The sequence below is a fragment of the Molossus molossus genome, unplaced genomic scaffold, assembly GCF_014108415.1.
Source record: "Molossus molossus isolate mMolMol1 unplaced genomic scaffold, mMolMol1.p scaffold_m16_p_12, whole genome shotgun sequence".
NCBI classification, from domain to species: domain Eukaryota; kingdom Metazoa; phylum Chordata; class Mammalia; order Chiroptera; family Molossidae; genus Molossus; species Molossus molossus.
Genome location: NW_023425347.1, coordinates 81,305,796 through 81,326,812, shown reverse-complemented (window position 1 = coordinate 81,326,812; position 21,017 = coordinate 81,305,796). Strand labels below are relative to the sequence as shown.

The following is a 21,017-nucleotide window of genomic DNA, read 5'->3' as shown; positions in this document are numbered from 1 at the left end:
AGAGGGCAGGCAAATAAAGGGATCGCTGTAGAGCCACGGCTCTGACTCTCCCATCAGGGTAGAGGGATCCAAGAGAGTCTCTTGAAACCCAGGTCATGGAAAAGTCCGCTTGTTACTGGGCACTAACAGGCAGACAGATGGAGACCTCAGAACTGAGCATTATTCCTTCAAAGGTGGTTTCCATGAGCTGAACTCATTCTGAATCCCCTTCTAGCTCCCCCTAGGCATTTACTTCTCTTATTTTTGAGCTACGCAGCCATCTAGTCATATTTCCAAGTTCAAGAACTTCCTTTCATACCAAATGAAGCAGAGACCTGAGACAACTGGATACCTACCTGAACTCCCCAACCGGCATCTGGATGTGCACACACCTGACACCAATGCCACGTGGGCCTCAGTCTGTACCTAAAGCGTCCACCTCTCCTTCCTCTATTCTTTTACCCATATACCCTCTGGGTCCCCTTTCTTTATCCTTGGCTCATCTCTTCTCCCCACTTTCACCTACCCAGCTGTCTTGTTGCCTCTTGGGGCTTGTGGTAGTTTCCCCTTCCATTCCAAATGCACCGGTGTAGCGTGCAGGGATGGCAAGGAAGGCCAACTCTCCTCCTCCCCCAGGGGTCCCCTACACTGCATACCGTGAGCTGGGGGCTGCTGGATGTTAGGGCTCTTGGGTACAGGCAGGCCACTGGGCAGGGCAGTGATGATGGCTTGCTGATGTGGTGATGGGCCAGACCGAGCCTCAGGCATGCTCTTCTCCCCAGGTACCACTTCCTTCCAGTCATCTGGGCTGCACTGCTGGGGCTGTTAGGGATAGGACAGAGATGATCTTCTCATGAACTGCCTTCACATTCTGGCCACTTCCCCTGTTTCTGTGGAGCTTGCGTAGAAGGCAAGGGCATTCAGATTTAGCCAGCCCCACATTAGAGAGAGGCCCCTCTTCTTTCTTGGAATACCCAGAGAGCACCACACCACTCAGCCCACCCCGAAACACATCCAAATGGGGGCTGTGGGATTACCTGAGCTGTGTACCCGTTTGTCCCTCGGGGCTTGGGAGTGTCTTACTCACCACTGGTGAAGCAGGCTGTAGCTGTAAGATGACAGCGGAGGCGTGCTGGAACCTGCGCGGAGGGGCGTGGGACAGGCCCTCTGGATATCCATTGTGAGGCCCAGCATCTGGCGTGGGAGGGTGGCAATGCTGAGTGCTGCCAGGCTTGTGCAGGTTGGCAGTGGAACACTGGAGAGGCAGGGTGGATGAAACCGCGCCTAGAGGCATGGCATGGGCTTCGGGGCTGGGCTGCAGGGCCAGGCTCGGCGGGACTGAGGTGAGCTGGGGGTGGGACTGGGCTTGGAGTGCAGGCCGCGATTGCTGGGGCTGCTGCTGCTGTGCTGGTTGCTGTGGCTGCTGCTGGATCACAAACTGGGGCTGCAGGTGCTTTGGAGACGGCTGTGAGAGGAGCTGGTGTGGCTGCAGCTGGGCGTAGGCTGAAGGGGGAAGATCCAGGGTAGGTGGCGTGGCGCGAACGCGCCTTCTGCTAGGTCCCCCAACTGCGCCTCCTCCCACTTCCATATAAAGAAGACTTCCAAACTCAGTGTCGCTTGCTTTCACCTTTCACCTGGAGCCTGGCTTGGTTGTTGTCATGGCTCCATCTCTCTCTGTGTTCTTGCTTTCCTCCTATGCTGAAACACTGGACCCTTGGCTGTCCCTCAAAGCCCAATGCAAACCTCACCTGCTCTGTGAAGACTTCTATGATCATTCCAGCTGTTCAGAGAAACACTGGACTCTCTATGTGCCACGTTCTCTCTCTCCTCCATGCCCCTCGCCTGCTTTTTCCCATGCCTTCAGTACATGCAGCCTCCCGTCACCCAACCCAGCTCTGTCTGGCTAGTTCCTCTTCACCCTCTGGCTCTGCTCGGGCTGCCCTCCTCCAGGAAGCGCCAGTTGCACACAGTGGTCCTCAGATGGTGGCAGGAGGCAGACCAGGGCTGGGCCACCAGGTCCTTCTGTCACACACTATGGGACCTTGGACTAGGTGCTTAGCCCCTGTAGGCCTCAGCTTCCTTGCCTAAAAATTAGAAATCAAAATAGTTCCTACCCAGAAAGTTGTTGTAAGGATGAATTAAAAAAAAAACACAAACCACCACTGTCTGAATAAAATGAGAGAAAGTGACACGATGTGCACAGTATAGTTCCTGGCACCCGGTCCTGCTCAACTGTTTCTAATGATAATTAAAATTATTATTGCAGTCCTGGCTTGGATTCTCACAGTATCTTGGGCTAACCTCTATCATAATACACTGTATTACAGTGGGCTATAACTGCTTTTTAGCTCTCTTCCTTTCCAAATCACGAACCCCTGGAGTCAAAATTGTCCAGTCCCTTCCTCTAGAACCTCGCATAGTACTCGGCATTAGATGGGGTAAGTAAACTCATTGTCCTAGAGTGGAGATCGCTGGTTGCCATTTGCTGCTGGCCTGTTCTTCCTCCATTTTTTTTTTATTTTTTATCCTCACCCGAGGATATTTTTCCTTTTTTTTTTTTTTTTTTTTGTACAGATAGAGTGGGAGGAAGAGAGAGGAAGGGGGAGAGAGAGAGAAACATCGACGTGAAGGGACACATCGAGTGGCTGCCACCCGCACGACCAACCAGGGCCGGGGACAAACTGCAACTGAAGTACGTGCCCTTAGCGGGAACCGAACCCGGGTCTCTCCGGACTGCAGGCCGACGCTCTAACCGCTGAGCCAAACTGGCCAGGGCTCTTCCTCCATTTTAACCAGGCTGTTTGAAGTGAGGATTCTTACACTTTTCAGTAATCCCTTCAATGTCTAGGTCATGCCTTGTATATAGTAGGGTTTCGGGAAATTCAGTTCAGAAATCGACTGTCCTCATGCTGCCTGCTCTCTGTCTAGTGGCATCTGGTCCAGTTTAGCATGAGGGTAGCTCAGCTGAATCTGTCCTCCTAAAAGTGGCTCTGCACAGAGGCTGCCACAGCTGGAGAGCCAGCAGAGACAGGCTGCGCATGCAAGCCCAGAGGGCCACAGCTGGACGCTCACAAATGGAGTTTTACAACCAAACGCTCCCAGCCAATGAGGATGAAGGCAAATTCTGGGTCCTGTGCTGCTTATAGATGCAAAGTAAGCAGATTTCAAACTGGGTTAGGGAGGTACCTTTTTCTTGAATTTTGTCTATATACATGCACGTTTCCAACTACCCCATCACAGCCCAGCATAGAGTTCCAAGCAGAACGCAGTGTGCACGGAAAGGAAAGGCCAGGAACAAGAGGTGTTAAGGAAGAACAAAGTGGTCCTTGGTGACTGACTGTTGTAGGCAGAGAGGGAATATGGATGGCCCATAAGGCTACAGGCTGTATGTCAGTCAAGGATGAAAGAGGGAAACTCCAATAATGGTGATGAGGTTTTGAGAGAAATGTGTTGGGCTTGAGGTGATGGTAGAAAGTCCAAATGGAAATTGCCAGCAGGCATTTGGTGATGATAAGCTGTCCCTGACCCCAACCGAAGCCTTGTCACCTAATTCCACACTGAATAGTTCAAAACTTAACAATCAGGAAAAGCTTGCTGAAATTTTTAAGATGACGATAAGGCGCCTAAGATACTGTAGATGCCAGGCTGTGCCCTGTTAGGCTCTGGCAGCCACACCAATCTGCAGAGTGATGCTCATCCTCACTGAAAACCCTTTTCTCTCTTACTATAAAATCATGAGTCCCTGGCTGTGGAACAGTCACTGGAGGGCTGCCCATCTGAGCTGAGAGCGGATGGAGACGGTGCAGGTCAGAGAAGCTAAGAGGATCGCGGCCCGTCCCACGACTCCCTGGCCGTGTGGCCCCAGATGGGTCCCTTTCCTTCTCAGGGCTTCAGAGTTTTACCTGTGAAGCATGAGGCTTGAACTAGGTGATCACACAAGGCCCTTCCAGTTTTACAGTTTGATGGGGGTGGCTATCACAGGAAAATAGTTTAAAATTCAGGATTTGTAAGGTGGAAAAAAAAAGGTTAGCGAGAAGAAAGATCCTAGATCTATAGAGCATAATTGTATAATTGGGGAATTAGGGACAACACGTTTGTTTACCGAGACCGGGAAAGGTGGCTGCTGGCCTCTCGGCCCTCCACTCCTGGGCTTCCCCTCCGATCCCCCTCGCTCCGGCACCCCGCGCTGCCCGTGGAAAACCGGAGGCAATGGTTTTGAAATAAATTATGTTAGTATATGCCAAGGCTGTAAACAAGGCTCATGAAAACTTAGATAAGTTCACAGGTCAAAGACCCTAACGTATTCTGGTGGAGTGCATATCCTTTTGAGGTTAATAAAAAACATATACCACGAATTAACTGCAGCATTATGCTGGCCAAAAATCCTTTTATCTTGAGTGTTGCAATAACCTTCTAATGGGTCTTTCTGATTCTAATTTCTTCTCTCCATAGCCCACCTTACAGATGATTGAAAATTAATCTTCCTAGTACACAGATCTGATCCTCGAATGGAAGCCACCAGGGGCCGTCCTTTGTTGGCAGCTGTCTAAAGCCCCTGATGTTCAAGATCTTTTTATAACAAAAACTAACCTTTTAATTCTCATTTCTTTGATCTTACTTCTTAAAGCAGTCTTTATTGCTCACTGCCCCCATATGGAGTTTACGTCTTGTTTCATACCGCCCGGAGGGCCACAGACCACGTCCTTGTCATCCTTTCCCTGCAGCCGACGGGGCTCTCCCCTTCCTGGCTGCTGGGGGGTCTCTGCCTTGCACTGCCCTCAGAGACAGTGTTTCCAGCACTGTGGGCTGCTGGGTCGAAATGCTTGGATTTGAACCCTAGCTCATGCCAGTGGCATGCTGGCAAGTTACTTGACCTCTCTGTACCTCTGTGTCATCATCTTTAGAATGGGGGCAATGATAACACCTATCTCATAGTAATGTTAGTAAACAACTATCTCCTTAAGGAGGCAGAATCAACATCATTTGTTTCCTCCAAAGCACCTTGAATTTAGCAGATGCTCAATCAGTATTGCTGAATGAATGAATGAATGAATGAATGAATGAATGAATGATAAATATAGTGGGCTCCAGGTGGTTTGTCCCACAAAACTTGTCCTCTCCAGAGCCAGAACACGCATGAGATGGGAGTAACCCTGCAGACCATTTCAGTTTTATCAGCATTCTGGTTTATGGAAGACTTTCCTCTTGCCCAACCTCTGCTCACTACCTTCCTGTGCTAACCTTCAACCCACCCTGATGGCTCTGCTCGTCGTCCATAAAGCATCACACCCCTTGTGCCTTTTTGGCCTCAGTTTCGATGCTTCCATCTTCTGGAGTGCCCTCCTGCTCCAGTGACCCAAGGCATACGCTTCTTTGGCCCAGGCTCAGCTTTTTCTCCGTCCTTGCCTTAACACTCCATTGTGAGTTTTCCCTCAGAGTTCCTGAGTGCTTTTATTGTTTGCTTGTTTGATTCACTTGTGATATAACGTGTACTATCTTATATATGTATTTCATTAATTCTTAAAATTAGTTGTCTCCCCACCTCTCATTTTAGTGTCTTTTGAATTGGGTACATATACAGTCGAGGGTGTTGGTTTAATTGGCAGTGCTTTTCTTTCTTAGAGTTAAAAAAAATAACGCATCTTACAGTCAGTGGTGTTTTAGATTAAATTAGACGGCAATACTTTCATTCTTTAGTGTGTTCATTTTCTATCCATCCAACCAGATTGCATGGTTTTCCAGTCAAAGATGTCTTATGTTCCTTTTTTAAAAATTAAAAATGGCTTTAATTCAACTAGAAGGTTTTTATGTTTCTTTCATCTTCCACATTGTCTGATGCGTACTCTACACATTTGTAGATGATTAGCAAATGTTCGCTGCTGATCATGGTAAGATCAATGCATTCTCTCCTCCCAGCCCTCCCAGCTGAGTTTGGGGCGAAGGAGGGCATTTCCCATGGAAGCCACGATGCCAGAGGAGGCCATGTCACTCTTCCCTACAGCTAGAATGGGCATATCCGTTTGTGAAATTAATGCACAGAAATCTCTCTAGACCTTCCTTCTTATTTTTCCCTAATGTTCAATAGTTTCATTTCTCCCCTTCACCCATTTTGGCTCCCTCCCCCCATGTTGCTGGAAAGTTCATCCCTTCCAAGGATCAAAGGGTTGGTTCTGTGGGACCTCAAGCACAGCTTTGGAAGGCTCACCAGCCCTTTCTGTTATGGAGCAGGGGAGGGCTGGCCTCAGGCCTGCACAAATGAGGGCCCAGTGAAAAGGAGACTCTAGGGAAGGGTCTGGTGCTCTAACCTTGAGCAGCCTCCTTAGAATCTGAAGAGGCCAATTCACTGTTCCTACACCTCGGGTTGTTAGCAACAAAAGGATTAAGGTCCTCCAGGCAGGAGGGCCGACTGTTGACTGTGAGGGATTACTGGCCGCCCCTTCACTGCATCCACTGTCAATTTATCAATAATGGATCGCTATTGATCCCAAGGCTTCAAGTATGAAGGAGACAGCCGACAGTCCCAGAAATGCTGGGACTCCTGTCCCAAAGTAGATGAGTGCTGGAAGCATCCCAGTCAGTAGTTGGTAGAGTTTGGAGCCACGGGAATATTGCGAGGGGAGGTGCCTGTGAGGGAGGACTGGCATAACTTTGACCACCCATTACTGGTCCGGGTTTAGAAAGTTGAATGAAAAGATACTTTCAACCACTCAGTCACTCAACAAACATTACTGAGCACCCACCACAGACCAAGTACTGTGTTTGGTGTTGACTAAAACTTGTTCCCTAGAATAGATAACAGTTTAGTGAAAGAGACCACCAATAAAAAGGTCCTCTCAGCATAACTTGGTAAATGTTATGATAGGAGATAGCACAGGATGCTGAGAACACAGAAAGGGATTCCGCTTGGGAAGGGGAGCAAAGACTTCCCAGATGAAGAAAGTGTTTAGCACCATTCAGAGTTAGGAGGATGACAAAAGGAACAGCGTCTAGGAAGACTTGGCGGTATAAAATACCGTGGCACATTTAGGAACCTTTAGGACACCCTGCACAGCTGAACCCCGGGTGTCTACGGGTGAAAACCCAGAAGAGGAGGCAATTTTAGGTCAGGTCTAAAACGATGCTGGCACCCTCAGGAGGCTGTTCATCTCCAAAGATGTCTCATGTAATCAGGCCGCAAGGAGTAACTGAGACTGAGGTAGACTTTAGAGGTCAGAGTCTGACACCCATAGACAAGCTCCTTCTAGGACAACTGAAAGCAGTGGCCACGTGAATGTTCTATGATGCAGTCCCTCTGAGCTGAGGGTTAGGAGGAATGTGGGAGAGGAAGTAGAGTGGAGGGAAGTTTCCCTGTAAGAGGAAATTGGGTTATAAAAACAGGGTTGCCAACTGCAGGGTGCTCTGGGTGGTCCACCTCCGTGTTCATTCATGTCTTGGGTCCTGCTCTGCGACTACCTGGCAGAACCTCTAAATAGCCTCAGTGAGCGGGATTCCTTATTAGGCAGCTTGGAGCATTAAAAAGAAACTACCCCATCCTTGGCAGAGGGATGATAGGTAGTGCAGAATAAGTAGCTAAAGGCACAGGTTTCAGAGTCAGACAGATCTGCTTTGACTCTTGGTTCTACCACCTACAGGCTGTGCAGCCTTAGACAAACTGCCTAACCTCTCTGAGGTTGATTTCCTGTTCTGTAAATGGTGATATATACTACGTAGAGAAGTTAGAATCAAATGGAATATGTTTAAACCACAAAGAAGTTTATGTCCTTTGTTTATACCTAGTAGATGTTCAATAAGTAGTAGCTATTCTTCAAACAGTACCTGCTATTTGTATGTTGCTTTGAATTCCTCAAAGCATTTTTAGCATTTGAGTTTCATGGATCCTTATAATAAACCTCTGAGGCAAACGGGCAGTGTTCCCATTTTACAAGCAAAAGCCCAGAATAGTTTCCAAGTGACTTCTACAATGCAGTCGGTTAGGGGAAAACCGACTGCACACAACAGACGAGGCACCTAGCATATAACAAATGCTTGAAGAAAGTTGCTGGGTGAGTGAATGATACCAGCCAGGAGCACAGATGAAAATGGCAGGCCTTAGAGGATTCGCTGGAGGCTGTTGAGAACTTTCAAGGTAATCTTGGAGGGATGGACAATGAGAGGGGAGTATTATGCCAGAAGGTGCAAGGTGAAAGGTATACAACAGGTCAAATAAATGATCAAGGAATGGGAGCGGGGAAGATGGGGCAGAAGATCTGTGTGAGAGAGCCATGGGCAAATAGAGTAGCGCCATGGGCAAATAGAGTGGTGCAATGGGCAATGTGGGAAGCACCTGGAAGGGCCCCCCAGAGTCAGAGTCAGGCTATTAGAAGCCATTACATGCGATTTATTGAGTCCCTTCTATAGTCTAGACATTGCAGCTGATAAAGTAGGAACTAGAGACACAGTGAAGGGTTTCTAACCAAGAAAGAGATAATGCCTCTGAGGAAGATGATTCTAGCAGCAGTGAGCAGGACGTCCTGGCAACCAGCCGAGCCTGCTCTGTGGTGCACACCTTTGCAGGCCATCACATTCACTTTTATGGCCCATGGTAAAGACAATCATCTTTGTTTTATCAATGAAGAAATTGATGTTTGCAGAGATTCAGCAACTCGATGATGTTCATAAAACTAGTAAGTGATAAAGAGCTGGGGGCCTGAAACCAGGTCTAAGTGCAAAGCCTGTGTTTTTCTCATTATAACACCCCCCACCCCCAAACCTTGTGAAAGAAAATGAAGTCAAAACAAGCCTGAGATTGTGAGCTTGGGTATAGGAATACTTCACGACTGTGGGCAGTGGGCAGGAACTGGGAAAGGGAACCTTTCCGTAGAGGAAGACTTCTGGGTTTTTTGGTTTTGTTTATTAATTCTCCAAATCTTAAATGTGTATTCAGTGGGTTGGTATCCAAGTGAGAATATCCTGTCTATGGCTGGCAAACTGCAGGGAGAGCGGGTGAAGGCAGGATGGATGCATATTGGGAAACCATCTGCGAACAGTTGGTAGGGTTTTGGAACGTAAGAACAGACAAGCTCCTCTAGGGGCTAAGTGTTGGAATACAACACAAGGGGGACAGGGACAAAGGTCTTTTGGGTGTCCCACAGCGAATGGCAGTGGGGCAGAGAAAGGGGAGGAACAGGTCCCACCTACATGAACAGATGGTCACAGGCACACAAGGCCTCTCTGGGTGTAGGTACTGCCCAGTGCCAGCTGAGATAATTCTCCTTCTGTTCAGTTCTTGAAACTTACTCATTTTTCAAGGTGCAACTCAAATTTCCACAACCCCTATTGGAACTTAAACTTGCTCATCTCTGTAACTCTCATATGGTTAGCACTATGTTCGGCACATAATAGATGCTAAATGAATATTTGCTGAGCTGAACTAAACAATGAAAGAGAAAGTATTTGGTGACAACAGTTACTCTTTCTGAACCATATCTTCTTCATTTGTGACATGAAACAATCACTCCTAGGATTAAATGAGATATGTGGGTAAGGCATTTAGTACAGTGCCTGGAATATGATCAATCATTAACTGTAATTACTATGATTATCTGGCAGTGACCATGGAAGTAATGTGCACAATAGGAGCTTAGGGTGAAGAATGTCAGGAAAAAAGGAACGCTCAAGAGTTCCAAGGTGTTCTGTGGGTCATAGTTCTCTCTCTCTCTTGCACTCATGGTGGGGGATGTTATTAACAAAATACAAAATTCGACTGATATCCCGTGGATTTCCCCCCCAAATATATGGAGATTCTTAATAATCTAAATTTGGTCTTACAGTGGATAGTTGAAATGACCTTCAAGGATACTTGCATGATTCTAATATAAAAATTGTTGGGAATTTTGATTCCAGCCGGATAACAGGCCCACTTGCATGGTTCGGTTGTTATTGGATTCCCTAAGTAAAGGTGTGTGTACCCGGCAGTTTGGCAGCTGCTTTGGGAGGGAAATGTGGTACCCAAGAGTCCTGGAATCAGCAAGCATGCCATTGTCCAGCCTATCACAGCAGAAACCAAGACTCCCAGACACAAACCGTCCCTGTGATCAACAAAGCCGTAAATGGCAGGCCTTTCCAACAGAGAATTCTCCCGAGACCCGAGGAGGGACAAGGAGGCGGGACAAAGACCGGCATCTGCGGCACAATTGTGTGAAAAGGGACCTGGATTTTCAATGATCAGACAGTTCCCCTTTGTCACAGCGTCTCCCTCCCGGTGAGCAACTTTTTCCTCACCTTTGGGCCTGCCTGTGCACCCAAGGCCTTGAGTTTATCCACTAAAATGAGGACTCCAAGAACCGAGCCTCCTACGGAGAGCTGTAGCCCAGCTCCCTTAGGACGGGCTTCCCTGGAGGTCGGCCCAGTGGCCTCGTCGCGGCCCCTCTTCTGCCCTCCGTTGTTCAGTCCTCTTGTCAACGAGAAGCCCAACCTCTTAGGCTGTGCTCTCCGCCCCTTGCTCCCCTCCCCCATCCGCCAACCACCCCTTTTCATGGCTTAAGGGACCTTTTCTATTTGCAGAGCCTAAAGAAGCTGGTTGCCAAGGTGACAGGAGCAGGAACAGCAGGGAGCTTGCCATGGGGGAGGGGCTTTGCCCCCAAACAGCTGTCAGTGGGAGCAGTCCCAGCTGGGACTAGAGCGTTTGCCTGCTCTGGTAGGAAACAGCCCCCAGGAGAACACATTCCCCTCTGCTGTACTCCCCCCACGGCCTCCTCCCCACCGCAAGTCTCCACTGGTTACTTTCCCTGGGGGCAGCCAGCCAGCCAGCTCAAAAAATGCTCCAATAACAAACAAAAAACACTCTGCGCCACCGCCCCCCCCGCCCCCTCCCCCCGCAACACGCATGCGCAGACTCTGATCATTCCATTCACAGTGGGTTGGCTGGGCAGGAGGCCAGGAGTTACCTCCGCCTGGGGAACTGTGGAGGCCTAGGCAGGTGCTGCTCCAGGCTGCCCCACACCCCCGCATCAGGTCATAAGGGCTATTTCAGTCTTTCTGTTTGTTTGTTTGTTCCAGGGGCCCTGAGAGAAACTGCAGCGTCCCAAACCTCCCGCTGTCATCCGTTTGGGAGGTGGGGGTGGGGGAGTGGAACCATGGGGTTTACAGAGAGGAAGGGAATGGGAGAAGAAAGGAAGAATAGGAGGGGACGGTGGGAGGCAGGAACAATGCAAAGCCTACGGATTTTTGTCTCTGGGGAGAGGGTCTTTGTGGTCTGCAGCTCACAGCTGCTCCATAGAAAGTTCCGTGGAACCACTGCATGCTGCCACATATTGTTAGTCCCGGGTCTCACCTGCGTTCACCCTGACCAGGCTCAAGGGTGGAGAGCCCTCCACTAGACTCTGTAAACCCCAGGACAATCGTAGAATCCTCAGGCTCTTTGAGCTTTGTGTCAGAGACAGGAAAGGCATAGGAATCTCCAAATTATTGTAAGAATTGAGAGAGGCAAACATGGCTTGATGATTAAGAACCAGGATCTGACTCAGCCAGACGTGGATCTGGTTCCCAGTTCTGCTCTAGGTTTGCACTCCGAATGAGTAGGTAGAAGAAATGCTAACTTGCGGCGCCTGCTCTAGTCCAAGCTGCTATCAGGTCACTGTAAGAACCCCTGTCTTGACCCTCTGAGTCTCAGTTTCTTTCTCCATGAAAGGAAGACTGGACTAATCTCTGGAGGAAGCAATGCCAGGCAGAGAGAAACGCCTGGAGCCACAGGGCAGTAAGGACTCTATAGGCTCTGTAGTGACCACTGGAAGGCGGAGACCACTCCCTTGTCCTTGAAACCTCAAAAAGGCGAATAGAGACTTTAATTCAGATTCTTCCCAGCTCACTGTCACAATGCTCGATTTGTGCTTTCCTGTCTTGAATACCTTCATCCACGTTGTCTGCTGGGTAAACTGTTCATGCTTAGAGATCGTGTGCCGTTCCACCTGACCACCCTGCCTGGTGCTGGATGACCATCTGTGCTCTGGGCCCACTTACCTCATACATATTCCTAGAATAGAACTTATGAAATGGAAATAGGTAAGGAATCATATTTTGATCATCTTGGCTCATTAATAACAAACATATAGGAGGCTCTCAAGAAAAAAAAAATAGATTGGATGAGGCCTGGGGGTCAGTGGTTGTCCTAGGGATATGACCAGGGTGAATCTCCCTTTCATGCAAAGCCATGTGGTCAACCACTATATTTATTTCTGTGCTATAAAAGCTTGGTCTTGTTCCCTAGACTGACAAGTCAGGCTTCTAGGGCTTCTGGCAGGTTTTCTCATTAGAGATGGCTGACAACAGGCAGTTCTGGGAGGATTTTAGCAGGCTGGGAAAGGAGTCCGGCCCCAGGGAAGACTGATTCACCACCTTCAGAGAACTTGCCTCACAAGTAACCTGCTAGATTATATATTTTTAATCTGCTACATTAATTCTCAATTGTGACCCTCACTGGTAGCCTTTCTCGGCCCTTCTATCCAAAGATAAATAGTGTCTCTGTGTTCCTACAGTGCTTAGAGCTCATCACACTACACTGCACTGTACTTGTCTGTCTCTCCAGACTATTGAGGGCAGGTCCAGTCTCCTTTATCTCTGCATAACCAGAACTGCCTCTGTAACTGGCAAATATTAGTCAACAAAAGTCTGAGGAATGATGAGAAAACGAACTTCCTACTTCCTCATCTCCCCCGTGTTCTTACATGCCTTTGGCTGGCCCCTGTCCTTTCTGCTGACTCTTAGAGAATTTAGAAATAGTCCCACTGCCAACCTCCGCCCACTCAAGGTTAGGAGCTAGGATTGCATACTCTGAGATTCACCATTGTGCCCATTGTGAAGGACTCATTTACTCCAATGGGTGTGGCTTCCTTCTTTAAAGCTGGATTAGAAGCATGAAACAGAATCAGGAGCTGATGAACATCTCAAGGTTGGAAGAGGGGAGAGAGACACACGACTAGCATGTGCATGGGAAAAAGGAAAGTCTGAAAGTTTCCCCTGACCCATAGTCCTCCAGAGTTTTCTGGGATAGGATCCTTCTTCCTGGAGCCCTTACCTGGTGCAATGAGGGGATGGGCAGCAACAGCGGGCACCATCCGGGTGAGCCCAGCCCGGCCCTCCAAGCTCCCTGGCACACTGCTGTTGCCATCTCCTTTCTTGAGTGGCTCCACCACACTGTCAGTTAGGCCACACTTGGTACCTGCGGGGGAACCCTGAGCAGTGTTTCTGCCCTGTGATGGGGTAGGCAGAGGCTGGCTACCACCTGGCGTGGGTTTCAGGGCCAAGCTGGGCAGGACAGGCTGAGTGGGGGTAGGGCCCGAAGCTGCTGCAGCTGGTGTCTGTTGTGTTCGGAGGGTCAAGTTCTGTACCTGGAAAAGAGGGGTCTACAGGAGTCCAGAGAATGTGGGTAGGAGCAATGCCAACACACAACTAAGATAGGGAAGGAGTTAGAGACGCATCAGGAATGGCTGAACAGGATAGTGGGTTATAAAATCAGAGAGAGAAAGAGAGAGAGAATGAGTTAGGGACTGAAAGAGAAACTAGGAGCAGGTAGAGTTGCTAAAGAGGACAAGAAAGAGTGCTAGGATTGGATCTATCAGCAGAAGAAATGGAATTCTGAGAAGGGAAGACGGCCCAGTTTGGGCAGGCCCGGGCAGGCAGGCCAGGCTCTCTCCCTTCTGTGAACTCCCGCCTCCACACTATCAGGATGGGGTACATACCACTTAGAAAGAATTCCCAGTAACAGCAACACTGGAAAAGGCCAGGGCAAAACTGAAAGTTAATTGGCCAGCAAGGCCACCAGGCAAAGGATTATCTTGTCCTCCAAATAAGGTGTACACCGGGCTGGGCCTGCTTATTCAACCTGGTCCCTGGTGCCCTCTGCTGGACACACAGAGGCTGTGCCAGACTCGCATCTGACAAATCCCATAATCTTGCCACCAAGTGCTCTCCATGTGGTCCCCATTCTGTTGTTGGGGATGGGGAAGATGGGAGTGGGAGGGCGTTCCTTGCCCCCACTACCCATAATCTTTACAGCCTAGCAGTGTCTGTGTGCTCCCAGCAGAGGGTGGGGGACCCAGGACTCGTCTTCGCTCCCTCTCCCATGCCATTTTCCCTGATTCCTAGAGGTGCTAGTGTGTGAAACCAAAGTGGGATTTTCCGCTTAAAAAGCAACTACAGCAGCAGAAGTTACACTGGGGGGGGGGGGGGTGTGTGCAAAGTCCGAAGGTGGCGAAGACCACTGTTCATTGTGAGTAGCCACGCTTCCTCAGCACGCTGCTCTGGCTCCTGACCTGAGTCAGGAGTAGCTGAGGCCTTCTCAACGGGGAGCGAAGGTGGGCCGCCCTGTCTCCACCTGCTTTCCTAGGAGATCCCAGCCTTTCCAGAGTCAAAGCTCCACAGGGCTTGGGCCCATCCCCAGTATCAGTACCCCTCTACGGGGTGCCCACCCCCTGCCCTCCCATAAGCATGGAATCCTCACCTGGGCGGGGGTGGGGGGCCGGGCGGGGGAGCCAGTGCCGAGCTCAGGCTGCACAGTAGCGACGGTGGCCGTGGGCGTGAAGATGAGCTGAGGGGACAAAGGAACAGTGCCGCCTAGGCTCCTAGCTACCTGCACCAGGTTACCTGGCTGGGCCTGGAATCACAGGAAACGAGGTGCCTTTTACCTGCCCACTGTGGGCTCAGCCACAGGACAGAACAGTTTGACCAGGGAGCAGATATGGGGAAATAGGGAGGCAAGAAAGGGAAGGAGTCCAAGGGGATCCCCTGAAAATCTCAAGAGGCTGGTGGCATCCTGACCTCAGCTGGGCAGTGAAGGGGTGGTGGGGGAGAGCATTCTGGGGCTGTACCCAAGTGAGGTTTGCTGCAGAAGCCTCGCTGAGGAGTTCATCCTAGATGGGACGACATTGGCAGCATCCCAGGAAGCAGGGACCCTGGGCTGAGACAGATGCCCTAGGACCACTGTCTAGGTCTAACCCACTCCTGACCCCAGGTTGGGGTCAGAACAAGACTCAGCTCCAGAGGGGTGATTTGCCAATTTTTCAGTCGAGTTTACGGTCGTCTGTGGAAGCAGAGTGCCCGGAGCTGTGCTCGCGTCTGCTTCTCCCTCCACGGGGCGCAGGCTGTGTGATGGTCTCTCCTGACACTTCCACCCCTGCAAGTCTAATGTGGTGTCCGTGTGGACATGCTGGGGTCTGGAGAGTGTGCTTTCCCCAGGACTCCGTGAGGCTCCTGTGCTTGCTGCCCTGTGTGGGGAGGCCCTGCTTTGGGGAGGGAGGCCGCAGGCTTCGGGACTCCAGTCGGGCAGTTGTGCAGGGCAAGGGAGTGAGTACACGGAAGACAAGGCAGGTTTGGGAAGGTCACAATGTGGCAGACTTTCCCCCGGGGAAATGAAGTCTATTCTATGCTGTGTAGCTAAGAGGCTAGTCCCTGGAGATGGAGCTGCACCTCAAACAATGAACTTGGAGCCAGGGACGGAAGTGTAGGAGCAAGATGGAAAAGCTCCGAGTGTCCGATTCTGGCCACAGGAGCAAGGGAGGTAGGACGCACTGTGCTCAGGCTCGTATGTCAAGGAGCTTGGGAGAGACCTTCAGAATGGGAGAGATGAGGCTGGACTGAGCCCAGCATAGAGCCTTTAGCTGCTATTTTCCCAGGAAATTCTTTTCACTCTTCAGAACCTCTTGAGTTCCTAAGGACCTCTGCACCCCTCAGGACAGGTATAAAGGAGAGATTTTTAGGTATGTGTCCAGGGCTGATGCCATCCTAAGTACATGTGACTCAAACAAACCCACCAGATTAACAATGGATGGGGGGTGACCCTGATTAGAATGGGGACCAGCTGGGAGGGCAGTGGAGGCAGCGGCATGTCCTGAAGCTGCCACCTTCACCATCTGAGCCGGAATGCACCTATGGCCCTGGAGCACCAGCAAGGACTGTCACGGTGAGGGAAGGCCGAGTTCCCCATTTCTGTGTGTGTGTGTGTGTGTGTGTGTGTGTGTGTGTGTGTGTGTATCGATGTTTCTGTGCTTGCTTATCTTGTGTGCCTGAGTGTACAGACCATTTGGGCAAGGGCTCCTGCATTTTCTACCCTAATTAATTTCAGGGAGTGGTTTCTGATAAGAAGAGGACAATTCTGTTTCACTCTAGGAGGGGAAGGAAAGGAGGCATCATGGGTAACTTTATTTCAGCCTGGAACCCCACCTGCCCTTGTGTCATTGAGCCTGTGCAAAAGCTCTCACTCGGTCTTCCAGGTCCCCCTTCTTTATTCCACCCTTATGTCTTGTCAGCTGTCTCCTAGGCTTCTTCCCCACCCTTCTCTAATCTCCCAGCTCTCCAATTCTCTGCCTGTTTCCCCTGGCCCACCGAGCCGTGGCCCAGGCTGGGTACTCACCATCTGTGCCCTCAGATACATCTGAGCTTGGCTTGCAGTCAGGGCCGGGGAAGCTGTGTTGCCCAAGAGCACAGCCTGCTGGGCGATGCCCGAGGCTGTTGCTGAGTTGACACCCTGAGCCCGGTTGATGAGCTGGGCTGCTGCTGGGGAGGCTGCCAGACTGATCTGCAGAGAGACACAGGCAGTAGGAATGAGGCGGTTCTGTTGGTTAGCTCCATGCCCGGCATCGGTCTCTTTCTCTCCCCCTCTTCTGGCCCTTGGTGGATCCAGCCTTCTTTAAAACCATCTCTGGTCCTCGGCCCTGTATCTTCCCGCAGCACAGCCGCATCTCTGGCCTGCGTGCAGAGCTGCCGGGAGGATCCAATGGCGAGAGAACTGAGCTACGGACAGAGAGCCTTGGCACTGGAAAGATGACAGGGACTTACTACATGTAAGGATTAGGAAGAGACATGTACTTTATTTCTGGCAAGAGTAACAGATTCCTGCCAGGATTCTCCATGGCTAAGGATGCACCACAACTGGGTCTTTGGCAAGAAGGAAGGAGCTGGTCCTAGAGCTGTGGGCTCTGCCCGCTGCACCCCATCCTACTCACCGAGGACGACTGGGCTGGGGCCTGTGCGGACACACTGCTGCCCGAAGTGCTCCCTTGTCTGTTGGCCACCAGGCTTGCCTAGAAAAGAACAGTTCTAATCACCAGAGTCCCAGATCTCCCCTCATCACACCCCAGGCCCTCAGCTGCCACGGGAGTACTACAGGGCAGTGGTATGGAGTCCACCCCCCATTCTGTCTCATCTGTGTGACCTTAAGCAAGTGCCTCAGTATCCTCTTTAATAAAGTGGGGATAATAACAGTGTCTGCCTTGTAGGACTGCTAAAAGGACTGCACAAGGCAAAGCATATACATGCAAGCATTTACATTTTCTTTCTTTTTTTGTTTTTGGTATGTGCCCCTAGTGGGAACTGAACCCAGGACTCTCTGGTCCGCAGGCCGACGCTCAACTGCTGAGCCAAACTGGCCAGGGCAGCATTAACATTTTCAGCTATGGTTATTAGCAGGTTCCCAGCTCTCTTAGCCCTCCATTCCTCCCCTCTATCATATCTGGCCCCATGTGGAGCAGCCACACTGTCTGGGATGTGGAGCCTACCCTCTCCCCTTGGCCAGCTCCTGCCACCCTTCAAGTGTAGCATCAATGTTACTCCAGCAGAGAGGTCTTCCTTGGCCACCCAATCTAAGGTCTTCCTTGCTATTCACTCATAGCGGTCTGCTCTTCTCTTTCACAGAGCTTATCACAACTGAGATGTTTCCATATTTTGTTTCCTTGTCTGTTGGGGTTTCAGTTTACTGGCTGTCTCCCCAGTATAAGCTCTAAGAAGATAGGGTCCACAGTACACTCAGGGCTTGACATAACTTTGGCATATAGTAGGTGCATTCAAATTCGTGTTGAATGAATGAATGAATGAATGATGAGTTTTTCTCAGGCACTGATGGCAGACAGGCAAGCTGAGTGGGCAATGGCCTTTGAGGACCTCTTTGATCCTCAGTCCTGTCCCTGAGGTGCAGTGGCATGGTGAGGAAGGCCCCCTCCAGCTGCTCTGCTCATGAGCTGTGTGACCTTGGGCCAGGTGTGCAGAACCTCTTTCCTCATCTGTCAGAGGATGCCGATGACACTCGCACCTACTTCACAGGGTTCTGTGAGGGTCAGGGAGAGAATGCACAGAGCACGCGTGCAGGGCCCGCTTCTCTTACTTCCGCAGCTACCGCGACCCAGGGTGGCACCAGAGGTGCCCCACCCTCTCATGCTTACCTGCTGCACAGCCGCCAGGCTCTGGAGCTGGGCGCTGCTGAGGTGCTGCTGCTGCAGTGCGGCCGTCTGCAGCATGAGGTGCTGCTGCTGCGCGGCGTACATCTGCTGCAGGTACTGGGCCGCCGTGCCGGGCTGCCTGTGCAGGGCCTGCTGGATCACCTGCGGGGGTGGGGGGTGGGGGCAGTGCTCTCAGCAGCCATGCCACTCACCTGCTGCAGACCCACCCCTTCTGCAACACCATCTTCCCCCTATGGCTCAGAGGACACCAGGTCTGCGACCCCACCACACCCATCACCTCGCAGGGAGGCGAGGAAGGCATCTGTGCCTTGTCTACTTTGCATCTCTTCAGCACGCATGCTCAGAACCGTCTGCCCTGTGTTGGCTGCCCCCCTGACGTCAAGGCAGCCCACCACCGCTATGACTCACTCTCAGGGTGGTGGGGAGGCTGAGGGAGACAGAAGTCCTTTGAGTCTCCAGTGACACTGTGTCCCATGCCAATGACACTCCCCTTCCCGCCATTCTTCAGCCTCAGATTAGGGTGACTGGAACACGGGGAAGATGATGGCAGGGGGAACCCAAGCTCAACAAGGCAGAGAGAGGGAAAGGGGTGGGAAGAAAAAGACAGCTCACTCACAAGGTGGGGGTGCTATTGCAGCTTAGGCAACACACCAGCCAACTCAAACCCCACCCTGCGGGGCGGGGGCAGACTTGAACTGCCTCTGAGGGCCTGCTCCTAGCTGTCTGGAAAGTCCGACCAGTCCCTTTGAAGAAGGCCCCCTGGGGCTTGTAGAGCAGGCCAATGCCACAGGGGTGATGCATTTCTCTCTTCTTCCTCCCCTCCCTCTCTCCATCGCTCCCTCTGAGCCACCGGCTCCCACTGCCTGGCCTTACTGCCATTCCCTTTCCCGGACGGGACTTGGGAAACAACAAAAGGCTACTCTGTTTCCCTCCTACTCTTCACTCTGTCCCTCAACACCTGTCCCCACCCCTTGGAACAAAGAAAAGCATGCTTCCCCCAGCCCTGAATCCTCTGTCTTCTCATGAGCCGCAGAAACGTTTCTTTTCCCTCTCTTCACCTGGTCACCCTCCCTCCATCTCCTCCCAACTTGAGCTCTGGCCAGGCCTTGGCCCACTTCCTGCCCTCAGTCTGCTGAATCCCTGGCCGCAGGGCTGCTCCCGACCCTGGGTCCTGCGCCCAGCAAGGGGGCCTCCAGCCTGGACTTCTCCACGTCTCGTGGTTTCTAGGCCTGGTGGTCTAGTGCAAAACAATTGCTGGGCTCAGATTCAGGGTTCTGTGAAAACTGGCGACTTCACAGATTCTGCCTGGGCTCTGGGGTCTCCCCAGATAGCCCGACCCCATCCAGGGCTTCCACACCCTTTCTTCTGAGCACCCTCCCCTTGGAAGGGCCCGGTTTACATGAGCTCAGTTCTCTTTATTCCCGTTCTCCCCAGAATCCTTTCCTCTTATTCTCTTTACCTAAGCCTCTTTGTTTTCCTTAGGCTCAAGAAAGCACCTCCCAGCAGTCCCAGCAGACTCTTCCTCCCCAGCGGATGTCAGCGGGGAAGTGGCTTTGGCACAGAACACAACCGTGGCTCATGCCATCTGCCAGAGCAGAAACCCCAAATCCCTGTTGCCGAGAGTTGTGCTGAGGGGCAGAAGGAGGGCACATCCTAATGTCAGCTGCTAGAAACTAGAGCTAAAATACTCCTGTGCCAAGGGACCAGGGGAAGAGGCTGGGCAGCAAGGATGGGTACAGAAAACATGATTTGAAGTGTGAAGCATCCTCCTGGCGAGGCCTGGAGCTGGTCAAGGATTCAATCTGAGCTCAGCTGACTCTCACCTGCACGGTCTGCCGGTCAGGAATGCCACTGTACACAGAAATCTGGGGCCCAGAGGGGCGACCACTTCCACCATTGCTGCTACTGACCCCGCTGGCACTGCTGGTGACACTGGCGCTGCTAGATGTGTGGGGGACCGGCAGCTCATTCTCCATGGCCTGGAGGGTGGCCCAGCTGGGTTCAGATGGCAGAAGAGCAGGCAGATGCTGGGAGGGAAAGGGCAGAAGTGAGAGGCTGGAACACTTACTAGAGCAGGCGCACATGTGCAAGAGTTTCCGCTCAGCCTGTGGGGGACGACTTCTGAACTGAGCCCGGGCATAGCTGTCATCAGGAGGACAGGGCAGGTGTGTTCACTAGGTGAGATCTGAAATCAGGTCTGCCTGATCCTAAAGTCTGTGACCTGTTCATTCTGCTCGAGGAAGTAACACTGGCAGAGGAGGCGAATTTCCTAGGACGGTCTTATTGGGATCCGCTCTCACTCCATCCACCTTTTTATCCTCGGGATGGAGATACCGAACATCAGAGAACTAGTCATTTATCTCTGTTTATACAGCAGGCCATTGAAAGAAATGGGATTAAAAATCTAGACAGAACAGAATGAAAGAAAGAGTCAAATAAGGAGGCAAGAAAATAAACTGAAGTGTTGACTTGTTTTGAAAGCCGGAAGAGCTTGGAGTATGTTTAGAGTCTCTGTTTTCTTTATGAAGTACTTGCTGAGTGCTCTCTGATCATTTGAGTAGGGCTGAGTAGGGCACTAGGTTGAGTAATTTGGTTAAAATCACAGGCTTTGGAATGAGAAAGACTTGGGTTTGCATCCTGGCTCTGCCACTCACTAGCTGGGAGACCTTGGCCTGTCACACGTCTCTAACCTTCTGTCTCTTAACTGTGAGGTGCAAGATCGTATGGATTATTGGGAGAATAAAGCAAAATAATGATGCAAAGTGCTTAGCAGAGGGTCAGGATTATACCAATTGCGTCAGAAGCACTGGCTGTTGTGTGGTTGGTTCCCAC

General features: G+C 51.0%; 1 protein-coding gene across 5 annotated transcripts in view; it reads right to left on the bottom strand.

Annotated features, from left to right (window-relative positions):
* PHC2 (polyhomeotic homolog 2) overlaps positions 1-20,161 on the bottom strand; it is a 48,126-nt gene extending 27,965 nt beyond the window's left edge. Inside the window, exons 1-8 of one of the 5 annotated variants that reach the window (XM_036255947.1) lie at positions 20,009-20,161; positions 18,168-18,326; positions 16,956-17,033; positions 16,364-16,528; positions 14,456-14,608; positions 13,031-13,343; positions 1,067-1,482; positions 636-801 (exon numbers count right to left, since the gene is read on the bottom strand). In XM_036255947.1, the coding sequence (XP_036111840.1) occupies positions 636-801; positions 1,067-1,482; positions 13,031-13,343; positions 14,456-14,608; positions 16,364-16,528; positions 16,956-17,033; positions 18,168-18,326; positions 20,009-20,161 (1,603 nt within the window). The remainder of the gene's footprint in view (positions 1-635; positions 802-1,066; positions 1,483-13,030; positions 13,344-14,455; positions 14,609-16,363; positions 16,529-16,955; positions 17,034-18,167; positions 18,327-20,008) is intronic. The other 4 variants (XM_036255948.1, XM_036255950.1, XM_036255949.1 and 1 more) reach the window with 4 other exon arrangements.
* Positions 20,162-21,017: the final 856 nt, after the last annotated feature.